The following is a 26,485-nucleotide window of genomic DNA, read 5'->3' on the forward strand; positions in this document are numbered from 1 at the left end:
GAACGCTGGCGGTATGAAGGAAGGGGCGTCGCCATTACGTCATCATGTCATGGAGCTCGTTTCATTGCTTGACCTCTTTGACACGATCATCATCTCTCCCTTTGTGGAACAAAGGTTTTGGATGCAAGATGTTAATAGCATAAACATGTAAATCAATCGTTTCCTCTTAGGCCTTGCTTTACTTTGGGCCTTGTTCTGTGACTCAGACACTACAGTATGTTAAGAGGGTGTTAAATGAATTAAACAAGATGTTCTGCTTCAGATTGCATTGTGTGTAAATGTTCTGTACAGTCACTGCTGTCGGGTTGTTGTTGTTCCCTGCCTGAAACGAGGCGAGGAGGGATGTGTAAGCATCGTGTTTGGTTTCCAGAGAAGAACTCCAAAATGCTTTTATTTCACGACGCAAGACAAAGTACTTTTGCCGTGTAATCATTTTACAAATGGAATTTTAGCTCACGTCTGGGTTTGGTTTCTCGAGCCTCCAGTTCTGCGGAGGTTTGCTCAGTTTCTCAGCCTCTTCTTGGAACTGTCATCACTTTTTATGTCTAAGGTTACAACTTAAAATTGGGGTCCTTCTTGTTGTAGAATTTGTCACCGGTGAGTGTTTCTCACAAAATGTTCATCTCCAATTTGAAAGAGGTGCCTTTTGCTGTGATAGGAATATAAATCTTTTTATTTATTTTAATTCTAAGATATGCAATTAATCACAGGGACAGCATTTTCTTTTCTTAAATGATTGTTGATCCGGAGTATTTCATGTTTTTGTATCCAGACACACACACACTGCTCGCATCATATTTACTAAAATGTACATGTTTTCACGTTTGCTTTAACCCTACTGTTCATTGCTATTTTATCTTTCTGTATTAAATGGTCATGTGAAGTTAATAACGATTTCGAGTGATGAGCAATGATGGCACGCTTGTAGGTGTCTAGAATTAAACCTCGCACTCTATTCAAAGCCGCCTTTCTGATTCACCTGGAAACGAGTGAAACCAGGAACGGCTCTTTTGGTGGCAGGTGAGAATTCACCTGTTTATTCCCACCTGTCGGGCAAAGACGAGTGAACTTTACTACAAAATAAAATACGACGTTCAGGAAAAGGCTCAGGTGAACGTGAAGATGATCCGCTTGGACTTTAACTTTGGAGGGGAGTTTCGGTTGCGTCGTGCGGAAACGAGGAAGTGCGCATGCGCGTCATAGAGCGAGGATGGAGCCGCGTCAAGGTGAGCGCTGTGATTAATACGCACCGATTTAACGAACCGCTCGGCTTGACTCGTCACCGGGTTTAGGAACAGATGAAGGGAACTGCGGGTAGAAGTTATTGGGAGAATGCTGAAGAAAACATCAAACAAGCGAGTATCGATACCCTGCTATCAAGTTTTTGCTCATTTGCACTGAGGTTAATGCACTTATCAAATGCAAAACACACTTTAACCGCGTAGTGGCGCTGTTTGGCCTGCATTTAATAGAAACCGTTTTTTAATCCCTGGTGTTTAATTGTTTTCTCTTTGTGGATTTTCTCCATCCAAACCGTTGGAGCTGTTAAATTAAAAACAACCTGTCCGGTTGAAGTGAGCCATTTGGATCATTTGGTTCTAACGGTGAAAAGTGTGCCAGACACTGTTCACTTTTATTCCTCAGTCCTCGGCATGGAGGTCATCACTTTCAAGGTGGGCAAGAAGATTCTTTGTCCTTTATCTGCGTAATCATTGTTAGTAGAGTTAAGGTCAAATTCTAACCTGTTTTACACACAGGGATCAGATGTAGGACAGGTTACATCCACTAGGTGGCAGTAATTGATTTCGTGTCAGGTCAAAATACCCTTTTACTCTCAGCTCTGAGTCTCCTCTCAATATCAACACATGCCATCTTTGTATTTTCAAGGGAAACCGCAAGGCTCTGGGATTCGGTCAGCAGAAGTTTAACCTTCATCAGCTGGGTCAGGAGTTTGAGCCCAAAGCCCAGCATCCAACGTTGGGCTCTGCAGACCTGTGCCTCATCACAAAAACCCCCCTCGCTGCAGTTGCTGCACACCTGAAGGTCTTTTACGCATTTTCTTTACAAGTTCTTAATCCTGTTAATTGCACTTGGAACTCGGCGGTGTCTGAAATTCTCAGTGTTGGCTTCTGTTGCCTCCTCTCCAGACCTGTGGAGTAGAGATAGAAGAGGGTCCAGTGGAGAGGAGTGGAGCTGTGGGGCCCATCACCTCTCTGTACTTCAGAGATCCAGACCATAATCTCATTGAAGTGTCCAACTATATCCAATCAAAGTCTGAGGAGTCGTCCTGAGCTTATTTGGGCTTGTTTGATCATAAAGATGAACGCTTTAGTGGAACTCATTTGCACACTTCGTGTTTCACGTTAGATTTATATAACTTTATTGCCCCTAGCAATAATAGAGGCACTATGGAAACAAAATACAGCCTAGCATCTGTCCAGAAGTGCAAAATCAGTGAAGTTCAAATAAAATACATGATAAATATCGGTAGAAATAGATAAATGTCTTCACACAGCAACACATGATTATGTAGAGAAACTGCAGCTCCGATGTTTTAAATTACGGATAGAGAAGGTTGTATTTAGAAAGATTTTTAAGGGTGTGAAGAGAAACAATAAAAATGTAAACAAAATAAAAATCTTCCATATACCAAAGGCTCTTCTATTTTTGAGTACTGTCATTTTCTTTTATCATATTAATCTTTGCCATATTTTCATAATATAGTTAATTTGGTTGCTTTTCTTTGAGTAATCAATATGTGTGTTTAATTAATCAAATAATTAGTATGTTTGAATAGAAAATAGACGCACTGGAACTGCTAATAAAGTTGGGCATGAAAAAACCCATCAACCATAAACATTTTGTTCTGAAATAAAGTATTCAACCTAAAAAAAGGCCTATATTGTGGGAATGTGTAAATACTGCTGCACTTATGAGCATTTATGTTGTTTAAATTAACATGAAAAAAATCCAGTATCTGCCAGCACACTTTTCACCACTTGTATGTAAATGTACAACCTTATAACGTTTTTCAGCACCGGCTCATACAACCTATATTTCTTAAGTAATCAAACAGAACAATGTAATGTAAATAATCCACCACGATAAACGGTAGATAAATATGCTCTGAGATGGCTCCATCAGTGGCAGTAAAATAGCAGAAGAGTGGAATATAGTTGCTTTTCATGCACCATTTTGTTTTTATCAAGTATAAGAAACGAACCGTTGTCCAACTGGTCACATGACATTTGTTTACTGCAGCAGTGAGATCAGGCTCCTGCAGTCCCTCAGTCGGTCACGAACACAGTTTAGCAGGGCACGCAGGTCAGAGTGCATCACGGCAGCGGGCGTCAAGGACCACACGGTCACCTTGCCATCCAGCAGAGCGCTGCAGGCGTTGAACTGGAAGGAGTGGCGTGCCTCGTGTTCAGACTCAGGAAAAGGCCTGTTGATGTACTTTGATTCGGGGACTCTGACCAGAATGTCTTGGACTTGAGCTGGAGAGACAGCGCCAGGCCCAAACCCCACAAGACGCTTATGGACTGAGGCTGCAGCATCTGCCACCCAGTGCATCCCCAGATGGGCTGGGAAGCGCTTGAAGCCCATGTCCTGCTCCTCTAGCAGGAACATATGGCCGTCATTGCTGGGTGATTCCAAAGGCTGCGGTGCATAGTCTTCATAAAAAGCGCTGAAGCCTGCCACCCCGTCGACAGCGTCAAGGACCAGAGGACTTGCTTCAAGGCCCCGGGAGGCCAGCAGGGCAGCCTCTAACCCCAGACGTGCGGCATTGCCAATGTGGAGGGGCTTAGACTGAGTGGCAGCGTTAGCCATTGGGGCCCCGGAGAGAGAAGCAGCGATCGCTAAGGCATGACTGCACCGCGATGGATCCAGAGACAGGAGGGCGAGCACAGGCGGCCGCACTGCCCATGGTCCCGACCACGCTGGGAGGGTGAAACCTCGGGATGAAGAAAGAAAGAGAAACAGTCATATTCTGAATAATATAACCTTTTGACTCCGCCTTTAAACCTGTAACGACGCTCCTGTGCGGGAATGCTTCTTGTACAGCTGCTCGTATACATAACTGTCCACTTGCAGTTACAACTCATTATGGGGATGTTAGAAGAGATGGATTATTATTATTTATTATTAATTTCCGGCTTTGACGAGCAAAGACAACCTGGGGTGTGTAATTTCACTTTGTGTAAACAGCAGCCAGACACAGTTGTGTGTGATTTACCTTCACGTTGATTGTGCAGGATCTACTCACAGGGATCATTAATGTAATGACGTGCCTTTCACCGCCGCTCACTGAACCCAATAAATGAATGCAAATTGCACTGCAATGACGTCATTGTAAACTGCACTGCACATGCACAGAGCTGCTCTCATCAGACTCGCTCTTTTCTGCAGAACATATATATAAAATGCTATTCAACGAGGAACTCATGCTATATCTGTTAAGTGATCTCCCAGGGAGGCCCAGCGTAATCCCAAAACTACTCGTAACGTTGCTGTTAGCCCGTAATTGACATTATCTGGATTTCATTCCACTGCGCTCAGAGGCACTCACCTCTTGGGGATGCCATGCGCCTCATTAGAGAACCTCATGAGTCGGCCCTGGATCTCAATGCTGACGTTGAAGGACAGCAGGATGTCCAGGCCACTCGGCTTGCTGTTAACAGGCATCATGTCACTGAGTGCTAACACGGCAGGGAGCACTGCTCCTGAGGGGTGAGTGCCATGTATCGTCAAAATCCATGGAGTGAGTCTTCATTGCAGAAAAAACACGCAAGCAACAACCAAAAGAATATACACATGCTTATATTTAACAATAGCATTGCTGTGCTTCATGCAATATAACTTACAAAGTGTTTTTCGGGTTGCAGTAATGATTTTGGGTGCATCTGAAACTGGGGTAGATTGTGACCCATCCTTCTTTCCACTATTATATATATTATACTCACAGCCACTCCATTGACGAAAGCTGCCCCTGCGTCCATACACAGAGCTGATGTCATCGGCAGCATAAATGTGCTGACGGGGAATCACAGAGAGATCAACACAGAGCTTTGCGGGATTAACTTTTCAATAAGTTCTGCAGTCATAAATTGTGTCATCATATATAAAATGAAACCTGCAAACTGTAGCATTTGTTGAAAGTTTCTATGCAAGTAAAGTCAGACATTAAACTCGCCTTTACTCAACAAAGTTCATTCAAAAATAACCTTTATGTTTTTGCTTTACTCATCTCTGCTACTTCTGTTTATATAGCGGCTCACACTACTGCTCCCATCGGCCTTATTGCTTCCTACTAAATGAGAAATCCTTGACAATCCATCGCCGTCTTTCCCCTGCATCTCACCTGGCAGTGCTGCAGAGCCAATTCAAAGACATCCGTTGTGCTGCCGATGAGACCAACGCCAATGCTGTCCAGAACCTGTCCTCTTGCTGCGGTGGAGCACTATGGAGGACAAGTGCTGTGGCGTTACTTCGCTGATGAACCTCCCATAGCTGGCTGTGACTGTGTCCTCGGGGACCTGACATGTAAACGCTGCAGGAAGAGAACAGAAAGAAAAGTAGGATGTCTAAAGATTAAAAAAGAAGCTGTTTGTGACAGTTGAGCCAACAAAGAAAACATTTTCTGCGACCTTCCACTGCAGCCTGATGAAGCCTTCTAGCAGTACAGACTGGTCTTAGAGTTTTCTGCAGGATAGAGTTCAGAATTTGTTTATTTTCTTTTGAGTGCTTGGTGTGACAGACCTAATGTAAAAGTACATTTTAGATCCATTATTCCGGGTTTCACAGTGTATTCCACATTTGGAAAAGCTATTGCCCTGCTAAAGTGACGCTTATGTTCTTATTTATTATACTCATCTGACCACATAGCCCAAAAAAACAACTTGCAGTGCATTTTTTTTTAGAAAGATTTGCATTAGATTAGACTTAAAGGTAATATAAAGACTGATTTCCCCAAATGTGGAACAAATATTACTAAAGAAATATCTTTAAGTACTTACATGCAATGTGGAGATCATGCTCTGCGGTGGATGTTTCTGTAATAAAGTTTTCAAGAACAACTGTCTTTGAGAGTTGTATTAAAACTAGAATCTTTGCAGCAAAGGGAGCAAACAGATATAAATCAGCTCATGGCTGGATTACTAATTTACACGGTAATGAAGTCGCCAGTGGGCGTTGGCAGGCAGCAGCTGTTTTGCAAGATAAGGACTGTTTGTGGTTAGGAAGTTGGATTCACATTCCAACAGTGCCTTAGAAACACAAGGTATCACATCATGTTATCCATCTAGGTGAATGGAAGGAGTACGTTGAACAGAACAGAACTTTAAATAACGGGTATACTGTAATACGTTAAACCTCTTCACTTGAGCATTTTCCATTACATTTCTTACATTTTTCTCTGTGCTCTTCTTGTTCAAATATTTCTATGTTTCTTTGATGTCTAATTTCACCCAAAGATGAGGAATTTCCACAGAGGTTAGCGCCATCATTGTTGCCATTATTATCATTATAACCAGAGTCGTCCTCCCGGGAAAATGAGGAGCAATGACGTCATTCCTCAGGTTACAGACTCTAAGATAGTGACAGGGAATTTGCACCAACTCCTCCTGCACCCATCCTATTAAAGGCACACTGTCACCCCTGCTGCAGAACAATGCAGCGCTTCATCTGTCTGATCCTATTGAGCCTCTCATTTCATTCACTCCATGACTTAATTTTATGGAGTCTCACGAAATATACAGAAATGAGAGTAATGACATGCTTTATTTATATGCCAATTGTCAATAGTTATTAATGAACTCAATTACTTATGTTCTTTAATTGATATTTTCTTTCAAAATGATAGCAAAATAGACATGAGATAAATGGTTTATATTTATATATACAGGTAAAAATAATTTATGTTAAGTAGTATTTGAAAAAACACAATAAATACTTACATGCAATTAAATAAATCTTAATTTACTGCATGCATGATAGTTTCTATTCTCTCTGAACTTCACTTGGAGTTTTTATCCCTGTCAGAGTTCTTGGGGCAAAGTGGATGGTGCTGTTTTCTCTTCTCTCCACTCTCCGTCCTTCCGTCTCCCTCTAGCGGCCGAGGCGCTTCATTGCAGCGATGGACGAGGACAGGGTCCTTCTTCGGATGGGTCTTCTTCAGCAACAGCCGCTGCAGCATCTGCTTGTCTGATCGCTCCCTCCGGAAGTCGTCTTCGTAGACCTTGAGCTGTTTCCATTTTTAAACGACATCTGCATCAGTTTAACCAACTCAGGGAATATTTGCTTTGCTGTGGCGTGAATGCTCATGCCTGTGTGAGAGATTACAACAGAAACGCTACCTGCTCCTGCAGCAGCGCCACCTGTTGGCGCATCTCCTCCCTTCTTTTCTTCAGCCTCCGGTTCTCTTGCAGGGTGTGCTTGTGGTCATGACGCTCCGTCTCATATTCTGCGCCATAAATCTGCGTCTGCAGACACAAACCATCAATATGGGCAGCAAAGCCGTATGCATGCGTTTGATTATGATTATGCAGTTTGATCCTATATCATGGTATGAAGCCATAACAGGAGACAGAGTCGCCACATGGTGGCGCAAGTTCACTATAGCTTCAGCTTTAGTGGAAATCTTCCCCTGGCAACAGTGAGATGACAACAGCTCTGCTCTCATCACATCAGAAATGGGAACGTGGTTTTGACGAGGTGCTGAGGAGAGCAGCGCACCTGACATCTCAGAGCCCCCAGCTGCTCTTTTAAATCCTGCACTTCATGCTGGGAGTCTCCCAAAACGCCCATGTCAGTACGGCTGCGCTGGCTTTTGCCCCGTCGCCCTGTTTCCGGGCTCGAAGAAGCTGGTGAAGAAGAGGGGTTGTGTCCAGACACGTGGCAGAGAGACAGGTTGGAGCCTCCTGATGGATTACCCAAATCAGGGCTTCGCATCTCAGCACCAAAGCTGCCCTTTAATAAAGACACAAAGTAAATGGATGAACAACACGGAAGCTCACGGCATGCCGACAGAAAGGAGCAAGCTGGCTGGCGTTGCTGCGGGTAACAGGTATGACACCTGTTCGGGAGGCGTGCTGCTTCGGTCTGAGTGGTGCGTCCGGCCTTCCAGCAGCTTGATGTAGCCCTGCAGCTCTTGATTCTTCTTCAGCTCCAGTGTCAGTGTCTGCTCATAGTACTCCTTCCCACTCTGCAAGCCCAACCACAGCAAATCTCACTCACGCACCCAGAGCTGGTACCTGCCGCCACGCCACACTGCAGCCCACGGGTTAGCAGCCAGCACGCCACACTGCAGCCCACAGGTTAGCAGGGCGGTCTTCTTCAGGGTCTACACCTCGGCTTCGGCGTCACCCACTGCCGTGTGCACGTTGAAACGCCTCACGTGCACGCTTCACGATCTGCTGCGTGCTGACCTGTTCATGCTCAACTTTGAGCAGCAGCCTGCTATTGAGGAGTTTCACGGCCGAGTTCTCCAGTTCCAAAGCCTCATTTCTGTGCTGGAGATTCAGTGTGGCGCTGCGGTAAACCTGGTCCCAGTCCTCATTCAGCTTCATCAGCTGCAACACATCATCATTATCATCTTCATCATTATCGTCATCTTCATCATGAGTGTATTTAGGTCAGATCTCAACAAACACCCAGTTAAAATCAAAGAATGCTTCGCAGCTTAAAGGTCCGTTTTCACACAACGCCCACTGTCCTCTGCTTTTCAGAGAACCAACTGTTGTTGCTAACATCAGCAATAAAAATGTGGAGAGATTGCAGCAGTTTAAGGCACCTCTTTGTTAACTCTGCGGAGCTCAGTGTTCTTGTTGAGCAGCAGCAAATTCTCCTGGTCGGCAGAGGTCACGGTCATGCTCTCTGTGATCAGAGTGACCTGCTCCTCCGTGGACGGCAGTCTGTCACCCACGGGACTCACATCCGCCGTCCTGCACACACACACACACACACACACACAGATACACTTTACTCATGCGTAAATAGAAAGGGAACATGTGCCATGAATAAAGTTATGATGATTGCCATTAATACGCACAGAGACAAAGAAAAAACAGAGAACTTTTGAACACCCACTTACATAGAGTGCACTTACAGAGAATGGAATCAGAGCTATTATGCACACCCACGCACAAGCATGCTCTGTAACACTGTGCACAAAAACACACTCACACACACGGCGGTGTACGGCTCTGCACGTAAGGTCCTAGCCAATCTAAACCGATATGTAATATCAAAAAGCAGCATGTCAGCAGCCTCCAGAATAATGTGGGAGAAGATGCCCGTTTGTTTGTGTTGAACCGCTTGGAGAAAATACTTCCAGATGAATTAGCCAACGTATCTTTCTTTACACCAGCTCCGTTTTGTCGCATGGAAAATCTGTCAAGAAGGGAGATGTAAAAAGCCGAGGGGGGAGTCTGGAAGAAGACACAACTCTACATGTAGCCCCTTGGGTTACTTCACACAAGCATCCTGGCGAACAGCTGTGACCTCAGGGAGCTAAGCCCAATAAAGAGTTACAATCTGTGAGCACCTCCCTTAACGCTACCCCCCCCCCCCTCCCCACACACACACACACAGAGACGTGCGTTCATCTCCACACACTCACAAGCCATTAGAGTTGGATCTGGAGGTCATATGAGCTTCATATGGTCAGATTTAACAGGTCTCACAAATGATCTCCTGTGAGATTGAAAATGTTAAAATATGGACTTCTGTCAAGGTTTAAAATATAGATTTTCAGGAGGGAATTCTGCTTTTTTTCTATTGCCAAAACAGGGGATCAAATATTTAGGATCATACCGCTCATATCTGTCCGTGTTTATTTGCAAGGCGGCACCCAGGCTTGCTTCACACACGAGGAAACGGGAGTCAACAGACAAAAAGTGGCTTCACATAGGATTACCTCTTTAAAGGTTTACTGTCGTTTGTTTCGGCTCCTTGGCAACACTACTAAAAATATCAAAAACATAGTGCCATATTTTAATATGTTTTAGGAACAAGATGCAAAGTAATAATAAACAGGCTACTAACACTGCTAGTAGATGCTAACCAGGCTGGTTTCTGTGATTTATGCAAAGATAAGATGAACAGCTGTTGGTCATTAGTGAATTTGCCAAAATGTATACATAATAATTTGACTTTTTTTAAACCTTATTACCGGTATTAAGTTAAGCAAAGACGATTTTAGTTTTTTCTTGAAAAAGTGGCTGTTCATAAAATGTTAGGTCATTTGAATATTTATGCTGTCTGGAACTAGAAATACGCTGAAAAAGGCAGAACGCCACTTTCTGAGCCCCGAAAAGGACTGGTCCTGTTTTACATTGCTGCCTGTGTGAAACTCACAGGACATCGCCATAAAGGATTATTTGAAGGAAGCAAAGTTTCCTCATCAAAATGTCTAAATCTAAACTCTGTAATCCATCATTCTTTTTGTTCTTATTTTCTTTCCACTGTTGCGTGAATCATCCGCTTAGAGCCAGCGGCTCTGCTGTTTGGGAAGTGAAACTGAGCCTAATTTAAGCAGCCAGCTTGAAGGCGAAAGCTAATGCGCTCATGCCCAATGTTCTGTCTTGCTAAGTCGGCGTTGTGTGTTTAGTCAGCCTGCTCTTACCGCACCACGCTCAATGTCTCTCATATCCAGAGCCGCCTGTCTTTCAGCTTCACTGACAACGAACACAGGGTGTGACCTACTTTCTCAAACTTTGTAATTGTACGCCATCTTGGTAGGACACTGAAATGCAACTGTATGTTAATTCACTGTCACGGCATATGATAATAAATCATACACAATTGCAGAATTCACTTAACAGAAAACGCAATAAAACCTTACAACTTGCTGTATTTTACCATATAAAAATGGTGACAGGTCAGGATTAGGTGTAAATATAAAATCATGAGATTATGTAAACCTGTGATTTTGGATTCTCACATTAAATGGTGACATTTTTACGTGCTCCTGTTTCGTAGCATTACCTGTATGTGTAAATGTGGGACATACGTACATACCACAGTTCTGCTTTGTGTTCCTGTCGGTTCCGAGGCAGTCGCTTGCTGCCCTTTGACAAGGTGTCTTCCTGCGTTCCTGCTGTGGCTGAAGATGATAATGAAGAAGATGACGACAGAGACAACATCTTCTCTTCCGTGCCTACTGAAATCTTCAGAAGAGTGTTAGAGGAATCTAAATCCCTGCCTATAATACGGACAAGTTAAAGTTTCTGTATGCGACGTCTCAGTATGTGATGGAGAGTAAATAGTGTTGTTAGGATCGATACGAAGTAAAAGAGGAAGTAGCTGAGACCAAGAGCCGCATGATGAACAGGAAATGACACCGTCAGCTTGTTGGGCTGCGTCAGGCCCACTGTGGGGAATCGTTTCACGGAGTTGACCTCATGGTCCATCATAAAGTACTCGGCATGTTTACTCAGTTGACATGTTGTTCTGTTTTAGCATGATCTGGGAAAGTCCACTCTCTCTGTGTGTGTGTATGTGTCCCTCCGCATTGGTACACCTGTTAACCAAGCTGGTGTCTCGTGATTTTAAATGAGCCATTCAGAGAAGAGCTGATAGCAGGAGAACTGAATTAATATGCATCATTTCTGTATGATTGTACATTGCGGGTTATTTAATGGATAATAATGGTGACCCATAAATGTATTCATGATGAGTAATGATCGGGTTTGGATGATTGCGTTCCCCAGTCTGCTCATTACCCGCACTGAGGAGAAGTGGGCTGTGGCAGGTTAATGAGGAAATCACATGTTCTTCCACGGGACAATGAAATTAATGAAACATGTTTGTGTTAATTACATTCCTCTTAGTTTGGATAAGATGTCCTTTATTAACACTGACAAAAATTACATTGCCAGCTTTGCTATAGGTCCCCCCAATGAGTTCAAGGGATCCAATCCAACAGGAAGGTGAGATATATTCACCGTAAGAAGTTTGGTAGCAGATGTAAAATTGTCTTTGCTGCCTTCGCTCATGTTGACAGCTCAAAGGTAAATAGTAAGAAACCTTTATCGGTGAATCATGTCGGCATCGCTGCAGTCTGTCCTTTTCACTGGCTAACCTGCAGGGAATATTACATTTATACAGCCCAATATCACAAATCATCAATCATTTGCCTGAAGCGGGTTTCACAATCCATAGATCAGACAAGTTTATATGATAAAAAAAATACAAATAACGAGCTGGCTGAGGCTCAAAAACTGAGCTGCTTATTTACAGCAGTTATTTTCAGGACAAAGACATTTCGTGTTGCTGCTCTTTATTGTCAGGATAAAGACTCTCCGGCTGATCCACGACGGACCAGGACTAGAATTAAAGATCATATTCCTCTGATATTAGCTTCTCTTCACTGGATCCCTGTAAAATGCAGAATGCCATCCTTCCGTAGATAACCATTAATGGTCTCGCACCAACATACTGTATCAAAGCTCTTTGTGCTCTATTACTCAGGAGACTCAGTTACTCAAGGTCCCTATAGAGCCTCTTAAAGTAGAATAGGAGTCAGGGCCTTCAGTTATCTGGCTCCTCTTCCTATGGAACCAGTCAGTCTTTATTATCAGTGAAACAGGCAGTTTTCTGTTAGTCATAAATCATCATCATGAATCACTGATGCTGGTTCCTCATTTCTAACGCGTAATCTGACGCTTCTTGTTTCTTGGTTTAGTGGAAATGCATGTAACCTTGAAAACACACACAAATAAAGTTTAAGTACAGTACTTTAAATATATATATATAGTGTAGTACCCTTAAGGGACCATGTAAACTACGTGTAGAACATGTTATTTGTGTATTTCACGCGATACAGGAAGCAATGGCAGAGTGAGTGAATGAGAGAGTGAGAGAGAGCAAGCGGGAGATGAGACACAAAATATTTGTATCATTCATAGAAGATACAAATATTCATATGGAAGAGAACCTAATGGGCATTTTAAATTCAGAGGCTGTCAGTAATATAGAGGGTTCTATAATTAAACATCTGACGACATTTTAAACATCCCCCCCTAAGTGTAAGCTAATTTAAAAAATAAACGCTTGAGGCGACCTCAAGCTGTTTCCAATGAAATTCCCCTGAGCAAGGTCAAGGTATTTTGGCCGGAGGCAAAATTTCCTCAGAAATTTTCTGCATTGGTTTGCATAAAACACCAGGAAAAAAGTCTGGCCGAGGAAATTTCAGAAAAGGCCTTGCCTCATTTGCAGAACCTGAAAATACATGAGAAACCCCATCCCCAGGTGATTATGTCACACACAAGTCATAAATGTCTCCACCCAAATGCTCTCCTACCATTGGAGGAGATTCACTGAAAACTTCGGGGGGTCCAGTTCACGCTCTGCGGGTGCTATGGTGACTTTCATGCATCCATGTTTACCCACTACCATGAGAAGCTCCTTCCTGTCCCAGCAATCTACAGCACAAAAGTACGCAGAGTACTTCAGCACGGTTCCTTATAGCTCGCGCAACCAAGTCAGAACGAAGAACCAAGGGACTTCCTGACCTGCAACCTCGTTTCAATAAAAGGCCGAGCACTTGTTACTGTGTGCTAAAATGAGACCCCCCCCCCCCCGTTCCTCTTTCTCCCTTCTAATCACACACACACACGTAATCTTTTATTTCGTGACTCATTTTCACCATTTCATTTGGTATTTTATCCCTCAGCAATTTCTTCTCATTAGCCAAACACTGAACCCTACATTGTGTAGTCACAACCCATTTTCCATCAGATAGAAATCCTAAGGGGTTACATAAAGACAGACATGCTATGTTGCCCCGGCTGCTTGCCCTGCAAACTGCAATCGAATTAGGAGAAGCTGCCAGGAAAGGCTGCTTGGATCTTTGTCATTGAAATAGAAAGGCAGATATACGGAGCTCTGGGTATCAAGCTGCCCCGAGAAGGGGGAGAAACTACTTCCTCTCTTCAGTCACATGAACATCCATCAGCACACACATCTGTCGAGTGCATTTGTGTGTATAATAAATATTGCACAGATAAGTGTGTGTGTGGGTGGGTGTATGTGGGTGTAAGGGCAGAAGGGGGTTTGCAGCACCTCACCAGGCTGCATCTGAAAGATTTCATTTTCTACATCAGCCTGCACCCTCATAGGAATGTCAGAGCGGTTGTATCGAGGATGCAAAGCACTGGCGCACCTGTAGAGATGCCAGCGGTGACATCTCTGCGTGGATATATCATGTACACACGTATTTACATTGTATCTGTGCTTTTTATTTCTGTTGACGCGTTACATTGCCAGTAAATGGTGGGCTGTGTGTAATTGCTTTCTCTGACAGCGATCGATGACCACGGGGGCGACTGGTTTGTAGCGCAACATGTCCTACAGGAGAGATCTCTGAGCACGCTTTCAGGTTGCTTAATGCTGCCTTCACTATGAATCATAAGCAGCCAAACCAGAGTGATCAGCGGTTTGCATTCTCCCTGTGGTGTCTACGTAGCCGCTGCAGCCTCGACGTGTTGTGGCCTTTCTTAGAGGCGGTGCAGATTAACTGTGGCATATTAGCAGCTGCTGTGTGGATGCGTCTCCTTCGCCTGATCCACTGGATGATTTAGAGGCAATAAAGACAGATGATATTCTCCTCATGAGCAAACATTCTGCTTCATCTTGACCTTCCAATCCGCTTCCTGACCGCTTTTGCCGTGCTGGAACCTCTCCCAGCAGCCAATGGGCGAGATACAAGCCGCCAGTTCATCGCAGGGCCACACAAAGACAGACACACACACACACAAATTCATTGTACTCAAAGCCGATATGACTATTTATGTGGGGGGTGCTGGGAAATGATAAATGATGATGTGCTGACTCAGAAATATGAAATCCCCGGATCATTAGCTGGATTAGATTGGAAGTAAAAGTGCATAATCAGCCTATGGATGCTCTACAGTTGGGGAGTCATCGATGTCATTGAGTCAAGTCAGAGTCGGACATGTGAAGAGGGAAAGAGGGAGAGGCCGAGGGGACTAGAGGGGAAACAGAGACAAGCCTAAAAGGATTAATTCATGAGTGGGCAGGGAGCAAGCTGAAGAAATGCCAACATTTGCCCTTTTCACATGGGACCGCTATCGTCATGGGCAGTGATGGTGTTTCCGCTCATTGAATGCAAGACGGTTGCAGCATGTGAGCAGGAGGAAAACGGATCGATTAGAATAAGTCAGTCGATCCTCCTCACAGAAGTCAGGAGAATGAAATCAGAAGATGTGAGGACATGCCTGCGTTGCAGTCACCTTACACCCCCCCCCCCCCATCTTTTGATCCAACATCCAGCCGAGGCTCAGAGACGCTGGAGGAGCTGTGTCACAGAACGTTGAACGGGCCATCCCTCCAACATGCTGACAGGCCAGTCGATGTGTTTAATCAACCAGAGACTCTCCATAGGGAAGCAAACTGTGCATCAGAAAAGTGCTGATACAGCGATTCACCTGATGTCCAGAGCCATAAAAGGCTATACGTGTTGCCTGATTCAGGGAGGTGTCATGCACACCTTGACACACACACACACACACACACACATATCAAATCAACACCATGCTGTCACACTGTGCTACAGATCTGCTGTCTGTGCAGTGGTTGGTTTCTGGTCCAAATTGTAATACCTTATCCTGGGCTGCCCTTCAATTATATTCCCTAAGAAGAAATGCCTGTAAGATTAGGTCTTCTTTACATCATCCTTTTCCGTCTCCTCAGAGCCTTCCCACTCCCACACACCAAAGAAAAGTCTTACGGAGGCACTGCCGCACCCTCAAGGTTTCCAGATTGGTCCCACTGCCACTCGCCCCAGCCCAGCATCGTTAGCTCACCACAGGCCTAATTGGGTTGTGTCTAATAACTGTGGTCTCCAGGGTAAGCTCTAATGAATAGAGAATATAATTAATGCCACAGTGATTGATATTGGCTCACAATCCTCAGGCAGGAGCTGCTCAGCATTCAACTTCTTCACCAACACATCTCTGCATCCACTCCACTGAGCGACCAGAGCATCATTAGCCCTGTGTAGTCTCTCAGACTTCAGCCACGGGGCTCGGCTCCAGACTGATTTCTGTTCTGAGAATCTACAGATGCCCAGACATCCACTTAAGCAAGGCCCTAAAATTGCCTGCCACTGGACTGATTGTGAATAATGTTGTGATTTTCGGACCCACTGCTCTGTGCAGGCCTGGCTGTGAATTCTAAGCTTGTTTTTGACTGATTGAGTGTAATCAAGTTGTTGCATGTGTGTGGTATTTGTTTTGCTGTGTCAGCATTTGTGTCGATGAGGTATCCAGGTGAATCCAACAAATGATGGAGGCTTGGCTACTAACTCCTCCTGCATCATCATCATCCATCTAGTTGTCCAGCACTCAATCACAAAACCCAGGAAGACACCCTCAACCCGGCCCCCACCCCCCACCTCCATCTGTCTGCCATCTGCTCCACCCCTCCCAAGTTTCTTGCCCCCATGTTACTTGCAGACAGTTTGATATTTCCTTCATAATGAATGTCATTACCTTTCAGGTTGATACTAGAGTTTCGTCATCAGGTTTTACTAATATATACAAAATGTTTATTTTTGTTGTTGCTTTGTCGGTCTTTCGGGAAGGGCGATACTTTGTGGCACACTACTGCCCTCCGGTGGTATCATACTGCCCCGTAAAGGTCACATATTATACCATTTTTCCACAAGTTAATGCACAAGTAATTTTTGTTGTTGTTGTTGTTGTTGTTGTTGTTGTTGTTACTGTTGTTGTGTATATGTAATAAAAAATGTCAAAGTGAAAAAAAAAGTTAGTGCAGTTCCCAAATACTTATATGAAATATCTGTGACAGTCTTTTGTCAAAATAGCGGGCGGGAGCGTCCCTCTTTTCTGTCTCAATGAAACCGAAACTAAGTTCATAGCAGCTTCTGCACGCTACCATGGTAACTGGTGAGGGGACTTTTTTTTTAGCACACAATAAATGTTTTTGGGGCCAATTCCTCATTGGGAACAAGCAAAAATATTGTGCTGATTGGAAGCCTGTCCTGATGACACAGCCCCAGTCTCCTCATGTAAAAAAACAAAACAAAAACACGCACAACCAAGTTGGAAAGATATCAGCAAAACGCTGTGCTGAAATGGATACTAATGGATATCAGTAGGAGTCTAATGGGAAGGGAAATAGAGGAAATGCTGACAACACACACATCCATTCAAACATTTATGCAGGCTAACAATCTGCAGAGAATAGTTCTGGAACCGTTCCATGCTAGAATCACCCATTTTGCTGCACAGTGCTGGATATCGACCGGAATAGAATCAACACAAAGCACAATCCCTGCACATTCAAGCACACAGACCCACAGAACACTTGTCTAGACGTCCAAGAAGACAGGGGGATTGAGAGTATTCACATTTGGATGAGAGCTAGAGTGTATGGTGACAGCAGAGTAGTGGGAGCATCCCGGGGGGGGGAGTCAGTGATGTGCTGCAGAGAGGAGCGGCTTGGAGTCATGGATTCAGAGTCACAGCAGCACAGCACCAAACCTTCTTTAATGGAGTCTGGACCTTGTCTTTTCTCTTTTTCTTTTAACTTTTGAGTGGTGAATGCTCAAATGCTTAAAATTGATTCTCGTTGAAACTGTGTCTGTTTCTATGGAGTAAACACATTTTTACAGTCAGATCATGTGCTACTGGCCTTAGCTTTAGCTTTTCATACATTTGCAATAGAAAAACAGAATTAAACAGAATCATTCATTTGAAGTTCGACTCACTTTGTCTGCATTTTGCCATCTGATCTGATGGACAGGGAGAGGTTTGCTCTTTTATGTCCTTAATATCAGATGAAAAATTTTCTCCTTTTCCTTCATATTTTTAATCCGTGCAGCAATAGGACTGTCTTAGATTACACTGTCTTTGAAAATTGTAAAGCACAGCACTGGCAGATAAGATCGAGGAGCTGATCTCAGTCGAGCCTCACAGAGCTTTTCATATTCAAAAGAAGGACATGATGGCTTCTAATCATTGTTCTGCCTGATGTCTGATCGTGCCTCTCCAGCAGTAACCGCAATACAAAATGTAGTTTTCCACCCCTGAGACACCAAATGTGAGGGGACAGACATGTACTGTCTGAAAAAAGCATTTTACCTCGTCGCCTCAACAATCTACTTTCAGGTCTCGCCAGTCACATAATCAGTTTCCTTCAGTGGATTCATGGCCAACACTTTCTTCCCGACCCAGGCCATTACATTGAATGCTAGTTTTAAAGGGAATTTGTGCTCTGAAAATATTTTAGTATCCCAGAGACTGAAATAAAGGTGGCTATAAATCACTGGATTTCTTAAGCCCTCCTCAGGAGACATGAGATGAATTTGGCCTCACATCACGAGTGGAGGATAAGCCCACCACTCATCCAGGAAGAGAAAACAACAAAGCATTTGGAACAAATTCCTTCAACCTTGGTGAGAACTCCTCTTACACTTCTAATATATATTCTAATAGAAGATGCTGTGAATATTTGTAAATGATGGGGAGGCCGTGTTAATCATCTGATGAGGCTGAACTAGTAATGATCCCAACATCAGGTTGTAATTCCAAATAATTTCAGGAGTCAGCAAGTATTGAAAAGCTGGAAAGTAAGATTTAGATGTCTACAAAGCCTCTTCACCCTTATGACAATAAACGGTCTATAATTTCACATTCATAATGAAAGCTTATAATTCCTATTTTAAAAAAAAAATGAAGTTGATGAGAAATTTTTAAATCATTGAAGGCACAAACACTTAGAGTCGGCTTAGATGAAAGATCACCTCTTGATTAAGGCTGGACACAGTGATTTATGTGGTCAGTATTTTGTCGATACTTGCACCTACCCGGCCCTTTATGAGAGCCAAACCAGACCGATCTCCGAGCATGTGCGTTACTCAAACACCAGACGCCTGCACCAAGCAAGAAAGCTAAACTTCATGCATTATTAATAACAACTATCTTATCATGTTAAAGTAAGCAGCACAGCGGTTAGTATTTGACCAAACAATGTGAAATAAAACATTAAAAACACAGTTTGACCTAAAAGTCCATCAAGTCAAACGCCACATAATCGAGACTCATAACCGACCCAGTGTTACTATAGCAACCAAGCAGACCTGGTGGTCTATAACTGTTTTTATTAGCTAGCTTTAAACTGACCAGCTAGAATAAATCAAATGCAGCCAACAAGCTTGTGCCCCGTCTTTTTATGGGCCGTCATGACTCATAGATTTTAGGTCGCAGCATCACACTGCTTTGTGTAAATGTATTTGTGTGTCCGTTGAACATGACATTTCTCCCTTAGATCCAATCACGCAGCGAAACGCCGCTCACTTTGTCACACCCCAGGAACCTCTGCTTGTAATCAAATCTAGGCATATTCTGGAAATGTTCCAAAAGTCTGAAGGTACACAAGAGTAGGAGATATTACTCACCAAGAACAGGCCGGCTGCGTTTTCATTTTCTGATGCAGTTTAGGAATGGAAATGTAATGTTGAAGCGGGATGACTTACATACAGCATGAGTCACAGCGGCTTCATTAAAGGCTTGCAATTGATTCTCGAGGATGTCTGCAGTTGTAATCCATTTCTTTCATCTGACTGAGTAAACGTTTTCCAGAATAGTATCAGCTCTGGTGCCGCTGCAAAGCGAGCTGAATGCTGGTCTGATGTGTTCAAATAACACCTGTAAAACCTTCCCGCGGTGTCACTATGGATTTTTAATGTTATCTATCTTGTGATTATTCGTATTTACAGATGAAGCCCTGCAAATGCGGTGAAGAGCTGAGATCAACCTGGACATGATGACCAGGAAGTGACCCGGACGGAGGAGAGTTGTGATGACTTCACACTCTGCAGGCGGGCGAGTGGCTTTGTAGTGTGACATCAATGACCTGATTAGGTTCAAACTGTTTTACGGAAAGAGTGATCACCCTCACCTTACTGATTAAAAATGAAGAATGATTGTGGCACAAATGAGAATTCCTGACTGGCTATACCGAGCTTTATATCTATTTGTATTTCAATGACGTAATGCCGGCATAAATCTGTAATACCCTAATGACCAATTAGAGCACAGTAAACCATTGTGGTGCTGCAGGATAGCAAATCATTAAAAAATACACATTTGTAAAATCTAGACCTTATATTATCTTATATTATATATCAATATGTCACCTCTACCAACCAAAATGAATGAAATAACTCTTGTTGAATTTAAAATGCATTTATATCAGTTCTCCACTGATCTCATGGAGTAACAAAATAACCTTTGATGAAACTGAGAAATGTGTAAAAATGTGGATGCAATTAGTTTTCTCCATGTTCTGCTGCCTGTGTGACTTGGATTGGAAGTACACTAATGCAGCTCTGGATAATCAGACTGCAGCGTTGGCTCAGTTTGACTTCAATTTACTGATAGACGTAAACGACAATCTGAGGGCGAAATTATCATCCTAATATATTAAATCAGCACATTTACATGAGCAAAACAGGGGGAATATTTCCCCACCTTCTACGCTCACGCTTGTACTTTTCATGTGGCTTTGCAGTACTTGAGGAAAAACAATGAAGGAGGAGAGGAATTTTCACCGCAATCTCCTAAAGTGGGAAGATAAGACTGAGGGCGATAAAGCTGCACAAATCTGCTTTGAGTTTATGCTACACTGCTAAAGAAATCGTCTCCTGAATGAGAATCAACATGAATTAAACCCATTATTTTAAATTAGCACAAACTCTAGTAAGACCTTTCCACACTTGATTATTAACTAATAGCTCTCAGTAATCACAATGCGATCACTGTCGACTGCATTCTTTTAAATAGCATTGGATCTAACGTCACTCATACATGCTGTCGTTCCTTTCCACACTTCTTCGTTCATCCGTCGTTTATCCTCCGACAGGGCAGCAGTTGTATCGGTGCCCCTCGGCGTTATTATTACATTTAGACGTGACTTAGTCTTTATTGTTCCCAGCACACAGATCAACAGCACACAATAACACATTAATAACTCAACCAGCCACCCTCCTCCAGAAGACAGCACTTCATTACTGCATGGTGATTACTAACAGTAACTCACTCATGACCCACGGCACATATTAGAAACTAGGTAATAATAGAATTGATAGTTAATCTTTACAAATTCAGAAACTCTGAACTAATTTAGCTAAATGTCTGGTGGCAAATATGTTTCAAGGTGAATGCAATTCTCACCAATTTCCATTTTTCTCACAATGAAACAGCATATTGAACATTATTCAGCGTTTGCACTAGTCACTGAGTATTTTTTGAAGGCGGGGCAAATATAGAGATTATGGTTAAATCTGAATTTTCGTTTTTTGAATTGATCGTGCTTTATACATCAAAACAAGCATTACCTTCCCAAATGGTAATATGTGTTGCCTAAACTTAATCCAAGGTGTCAGAACTCAATCCTGGTTTTGTTTTCATGCCTGCTATTCACTCCAACCTCCTCTTAGAGACTCTGGCTTGATATAATGTGGTGTTTTATTCACGCTATAAAATGTTTTCTATATAAATAATCCTGGCAGTGATCATGTCATAAACAACTATTTAGTACTTAAATGTCAAGACAGGTGAACCACTGATGGATTACTGTGTACTGCAGCACAGAGGCTCTATGAGTCTGAGTCAAGGTCAAATTACAATAAAAATAGAAAACCAGAAACTAATTCCAGAAACAACAAAGTGTTGATACATAAATCAATATGCATCAAATGGGAACATTTAAAATCCCAGTTCCCTTCAGATACGTCTCAAAAATGTTATTAGTTTGATGTTTTACAAGATGTTCTGAATACTGAAAAAATAGGCCATTCCCAAAGCTCTCTCCTTTTCTCCCTCCGCTCTGAAATTGCCATCTATTTCTACAAATGGAATGTCTGAGAGACTGAAGTGCTCATTATGATCAAATCATGTCAGAATCTGAGATATATTCCGAGAATGGTCTGTCGTTATTACCTCAGCATGGACAGGTGTGTCAAGCAATCTCGCTGGAACGGCGTCTTTAAATGCTAACTGTACATTTTCTCTCAGAGACCCACAGGCACACATCTCTGCATCCCACCCCTCCCAGTCCCAGCTGCCCCTGGCACGCACGCCAACCACGTCACGCTCCCGCTGCCTGGCAACACCTCTCCAGAGCAGGACAGAAAGTGCTTCATTGTTTTTATGCCATTCACAGCAGCCGTCTCAAGGTCCCTGCCTCTCAGCAAGAAGAGGGACACCTTTCTTTTCCCCTCTCCCACAAGGATGCACACAAGTCCTCCATTCCGGAATAAAATAGTTCCTGCTTCTCTGGAAGGGTGTCTGAGATGTTGAAACTCATCTTTTGTTCACTGCGAGAAAGATAGATAGTAAACGCGTGATGAATACACAGAGGGGACAAAGACCACGATGGGAAAACATCCAACATTGTCATGATTTATGTGTTCAATCATGTAACAATACCCGACCTCGTACTTAGCTGGCCGTGGAATCAATAATATGTCACCTGGAGCACGGTGTCTTATTTGAACCCTGCCGACAGACCCTCTTTTTGCTCGGCTACCGCCTCTCCATCGCACCCTTGAATATACTATTCTAGTAAGGAATAAGACTCATGCAAACACATGCACAATCACAAAGCAAAGAAAAGTGGGAGCAGAAACACTTTTGTGCTCAAAACCAAATGCCCCACTGGGATCACAGGGAATGAAATGAGGTTCAGGGAGAAGAAATAAAGAAATGCCCTTCCATTTTTAATCCTGAAATATAAGAGCTGCAGCCTCCCTTTGATTCCCAAAGTCCGTAAACTGGAGAGATGTTGAGAATCCCCCTTATCTCCTCTCGGCACCCTGTAACTCTTTGTGCTGCCCTCCAAAAAAAACTGGTGTCTCTGATAATGGCGTTCATTGTCTGACTCTTTCGCCTTCATTTAAAGGTGCATGATTACTCATCCAGACTGGCTGGAGGAGCAGAGGACAACATTTGTTGCCTGTATTTCTTACTCACTGTCAGCATCAAACATAAACTGAGATTAAACTGTTTCTGATCAATTTGGGGCCAATAAAGAAATTGTTCAAAGCCAGATTGAGGGGTTTTCAAGTGAATGTCTCCATGTTGTCCTGTAAATCCACTGGATGTTTGTTCTTTAAAGTCTCTCTCTGCTTTCTGCAGCATCTCAATCTAAAAGGATTCATTTCAGCCAACCGGTGCTGATAGAAGTTCAGTGGTCTACTCTATGATATATATCAGCATCTTCTGCACACCAAGATAGAGTTTTGATTTTTGTGCAATCATACTCTGCCCCTTTCAATCATGATGGCCCATTGTTTTCTGGTCGATCAGAGTTAATTGATTGAATCTTTCCACATGAATTGATAACTTTATGGTCAGGGAGTTATTTACAGACTGGAATGCCCCCCCAAATCTCTCACAGTGGTAAATCATATTTCTAAGCCTGATCCTAATTTGAACTCTATTATATTTGTTTCTTGTACTTGTCTGTTTTACATATGTAATATTTTGTCAGTAAAAGTTTGCACCTCGTCCTCGATTAATTTCCACTTTACTTACTTGCTGGGTCTAAGGGGACCAAATATGAACTCTTTCCAAAGTTTTTATATGATAATAAATAACAATAATAACAATTGTGACATGAGTTGACATGATTCCTCTGTGATCTAACATATTGGTCGGTCTTCTTTCAGTACAGATGGGATCCAACCTCCGCGCTGATGCCAATTTGTGTCTGACTGACAGCTGAAAACAATCGTTCTGCAGCATGGCTCGTCAAATGTGATATGATCCGGGGCTAAGGTGACCATTCATCTTGTTAACTACCTCATTTCAGAGAGTGTTGAGTGATTGAACAAGTGACAGCTCGTTCGACTGCGACCTTCCTCTTATAGTTGCTGCTAAGTGAAAGAGCAGAGTCATTGGCTATAGTTAAATGCATGAAAACGCAAGCGGTCACTTCATCCAGAGGGTAATGTATGTGCATGTGAATTCTCATTACGGGGACCGGCCTGGCGTAAAAGTGACAGGACTGCTGTAGATATACCGTTTGAATGTGCTGTAACACAAAACACTCAAAGAGATAAAAAAAAAAAAGAAACATTAAAGTGTGAGGGACAAACAAAGAATTAAATACACAAAACATTTATTTTGAAAAGTGAGGATAATTAAAGATAATCAGAGAAGAGACCTCAATTAAACTGACGGGATAAGGACAGATAGGACAGAAGGATGGCCAGATGTTCTGAGTCCTAAGGAGATGAACAGATGGGCAAGATTTCACATGGAGAAGAAAGCCTTCTAAAAGTTCAGTTGGTGGACAGCGGTGAAGCCTGAGTGCCACTTGGGACGAACCGACTGGGGGCTCCATGCCAAGTCTAGCATGAGGGCTACTAATCAAAAATAACAAATGACCCTTGATTCCTTTCATCATTATTAGTGCTGTATAACAGTTATAATAATTCAACCATGCCAGGGGTTTGCAAACAACAGGGATTAGAGCAGATTGTTTCTATCCTAAATGGCTATGGCCCGAGGCCTGCCCTTGAAGTAGACACTACAAAAATACATTATTCATTGGAGATCTTATCTCTTTCAGAATCGGTGGAAAGATGTGAAGCTGCTCTGCTCAGGCCGCCATGCTTGAGCAAAGGAAGCGATCCTGCATGCAGAGACTTGAGAAATGTGTTGGTGCAATCAAAAAGAGGCAATCAGCAAAAAGCTCATGGGACGTGTGCGACAAGGACAAAGACCAGGCGATAGAGTCCGCTCAAGGAAACCAATCTGAGAACAAATAGTCAGGTAAGAAGCAGGAAAAACAAAACCAGTGTCAAGAAAAGACAAGGTTGTTGCTTGTTGGTGTGGAAGCGCTGAAAGATAAGCTCTACAAACAAACAGCCAAAGTGAATGAACACAGACTCAGCTAACCTCCAAAGCCGCTAAAGTCCTCAGCTTCAGATAGAAAGGGTGTTTGACTTGACATTTAGTTCGTTGGGTTCGTTTTGCCCGAGCCAGCAATACATTTCATTTTACTGATATTGCAGTGGGTCAGCTTCTCCCATCCAGAGGAGCGTTTTAAATACCGACTTGGCATGTTTGACCTAATTCCAACCTCAAATAAACAATAAGTGGAGAGCCATAATGAATATGTCATTACGGCTACAGAAAGTGCGCTTATTTCTTGCAGGTAATGAAGATACAAAATGCGAAGTCACCCACAGAGCTTCCTTTATGGTAACCTGAGATGCAGCAAGCGGTCTGTGATGTTTTCTTTCTGACCCTGAAAGACAGAAGGCAAGTTGAAGCAACTCATTCTGGAGGAAATGTCCAATGTTTTAAATGAAAATGAATTGATGTCAGAAGAGAGAGCGAGACAGAAGGAGAGCGATAGAGAGGCTACGGTTGTTTAGCCTTACCGATTCACTGACTGAGAGAGATAATCAATTTTCTACCTCCAATTAAGCAGGACTTTAAATCCATCAGCACACTTGAATCTGCCAGTGTGCTTCTGAACACTGCTAAACGCGTCTCACACACATATATATGCAGGGTTTTGTGGGTTACTTTAATAATGTATCCTGATACGATACAAATTATCTATAAAAATCTTTAATAAGATGAAAGTAATGTGCCTTGATTTTATATTGTATTTATTTAACCTTTGTTTTACAAGGAGAATCCCCCTGTGATGTAAAAATCTATTTTCTAGGAAGTCCTTGTCAAGACTGGCAGCAACACACATAGTTTCATAAATACAGATAATATGCTAATATCAGTTATAACGCATGACTACTACTACTACTACTACTACTACTACTATGACTGGACCTAAAACTCTTTTAAAATAGCCTTTAGCACATTTAATGAGACCAGCTCCTTCAGATTCAGATCAGTTTGTAATTGATTCCAAGATGAAGGGGCAGCAACATAAAAGCTCTGTCTGGGCTTCTGATGTTGAAGATGAATTCCAGAATTTTTGAGAGTAATCAGAGAAACAAGCAGATGCAGAACGGCCTGGCAAATTAATACAGTATATATATATATCAGTGGTTCAGTCTGTGGGCGGACAAAGAGGACCATCCCAACCCAGCAATACAACACACAAATAGAAGAGCTCCATGGTAGACAGCGCAGAGTGACTAAGAATTCAGAAGGTGCATGCATGCAATTATAAAAGCCTTCTTTTCAATAAATCCATGCAGTAGACGAAATAGAATGCATTTCATGGCCACAAGATACATTTCACAAAGCAAATTATGAAAACTGCTACTTCAATCTGATTCTGATTCTGGTCATTCATCAGTAAACGTATCTGTAATGTGATTACTTCTTTTTTTCTCCAACTGTAATTGAATCAGTTACCTTTTCTTTGGCTATCCTATTATATAAAAGCTTTACAGGTATCCTGACTATTACTCCTCAAGCCTGTTTATACCTATTCATCTTTTTAGACAACAAAG

The 26,485-nt window shown here is 42.7% G+C and overlaps 2 protein-coding genes across 2 annotated transcripts; one reads left to right on the top strand and one right to left on the bottom strand.

Annotated features, from left to right (window-relative positions):
- Positions 1 to 1,190: 1,190 nt before the first annotated feature.
- glod5 (glyoxalase domain containing 5) lies at positions 1,191 to 2,637 on the top strand. The gene is made up of 3 exons (XM_068740781.1): positions 1,191 to 1,226; positions 1,888 to 2,043; positions 2,148 to 2,637. Exons 1-3 carry the CDS (start codon positions 1,191 to 1,193, stop codon positions 2,289 to 2,291), a joined length of 336 nt encoding a protein of 111 aa, XP_068596882.1. The 3' UTR covers positions 2,292 to 2,637.
- Positions 2,638 to 3,252: 615 nt separating this feature from the next.
- Positions 3,253 to 6,035, bottom strand: irg1l (immunoresponsive gene 1, like). Its single transcript, XM_068740782.1, is given in 10 exon segments — positions 3,253 to 3,900; positions 3,902 to 3,956; positions 4,571 to 4,735; positions 4,737 to 4,768; positions 4,965 to 4,989; positions 4,991 to 5,034; positions 5,363 to 5,440; positions 5,442 to 5,551; positions 5,649 to 5,760; positions 6,018 to 6,035. Coding segments are annotated over 10 exon segments (1,287 nt in total).
- Between the last annotated feature and the right edge of the window lie 20,450 nt (positions 6,036 to 26,485).

Source organism: Brachionichthys hirsutus, chromosome 6, assembly GCF_040956055.1.
Source record: "Brachionichthys hirsutus isolate HB-005 chromosome 6, CSIRO-AGI_Bhir_v1, whole genome shotgun sequence".
NCBI lineage: Eukaryota > Metazoa > Chordata > Actinopteri > Lophiiformes > Brachionichthyidae > Brachionichthys > Brachionichthys hirsutus.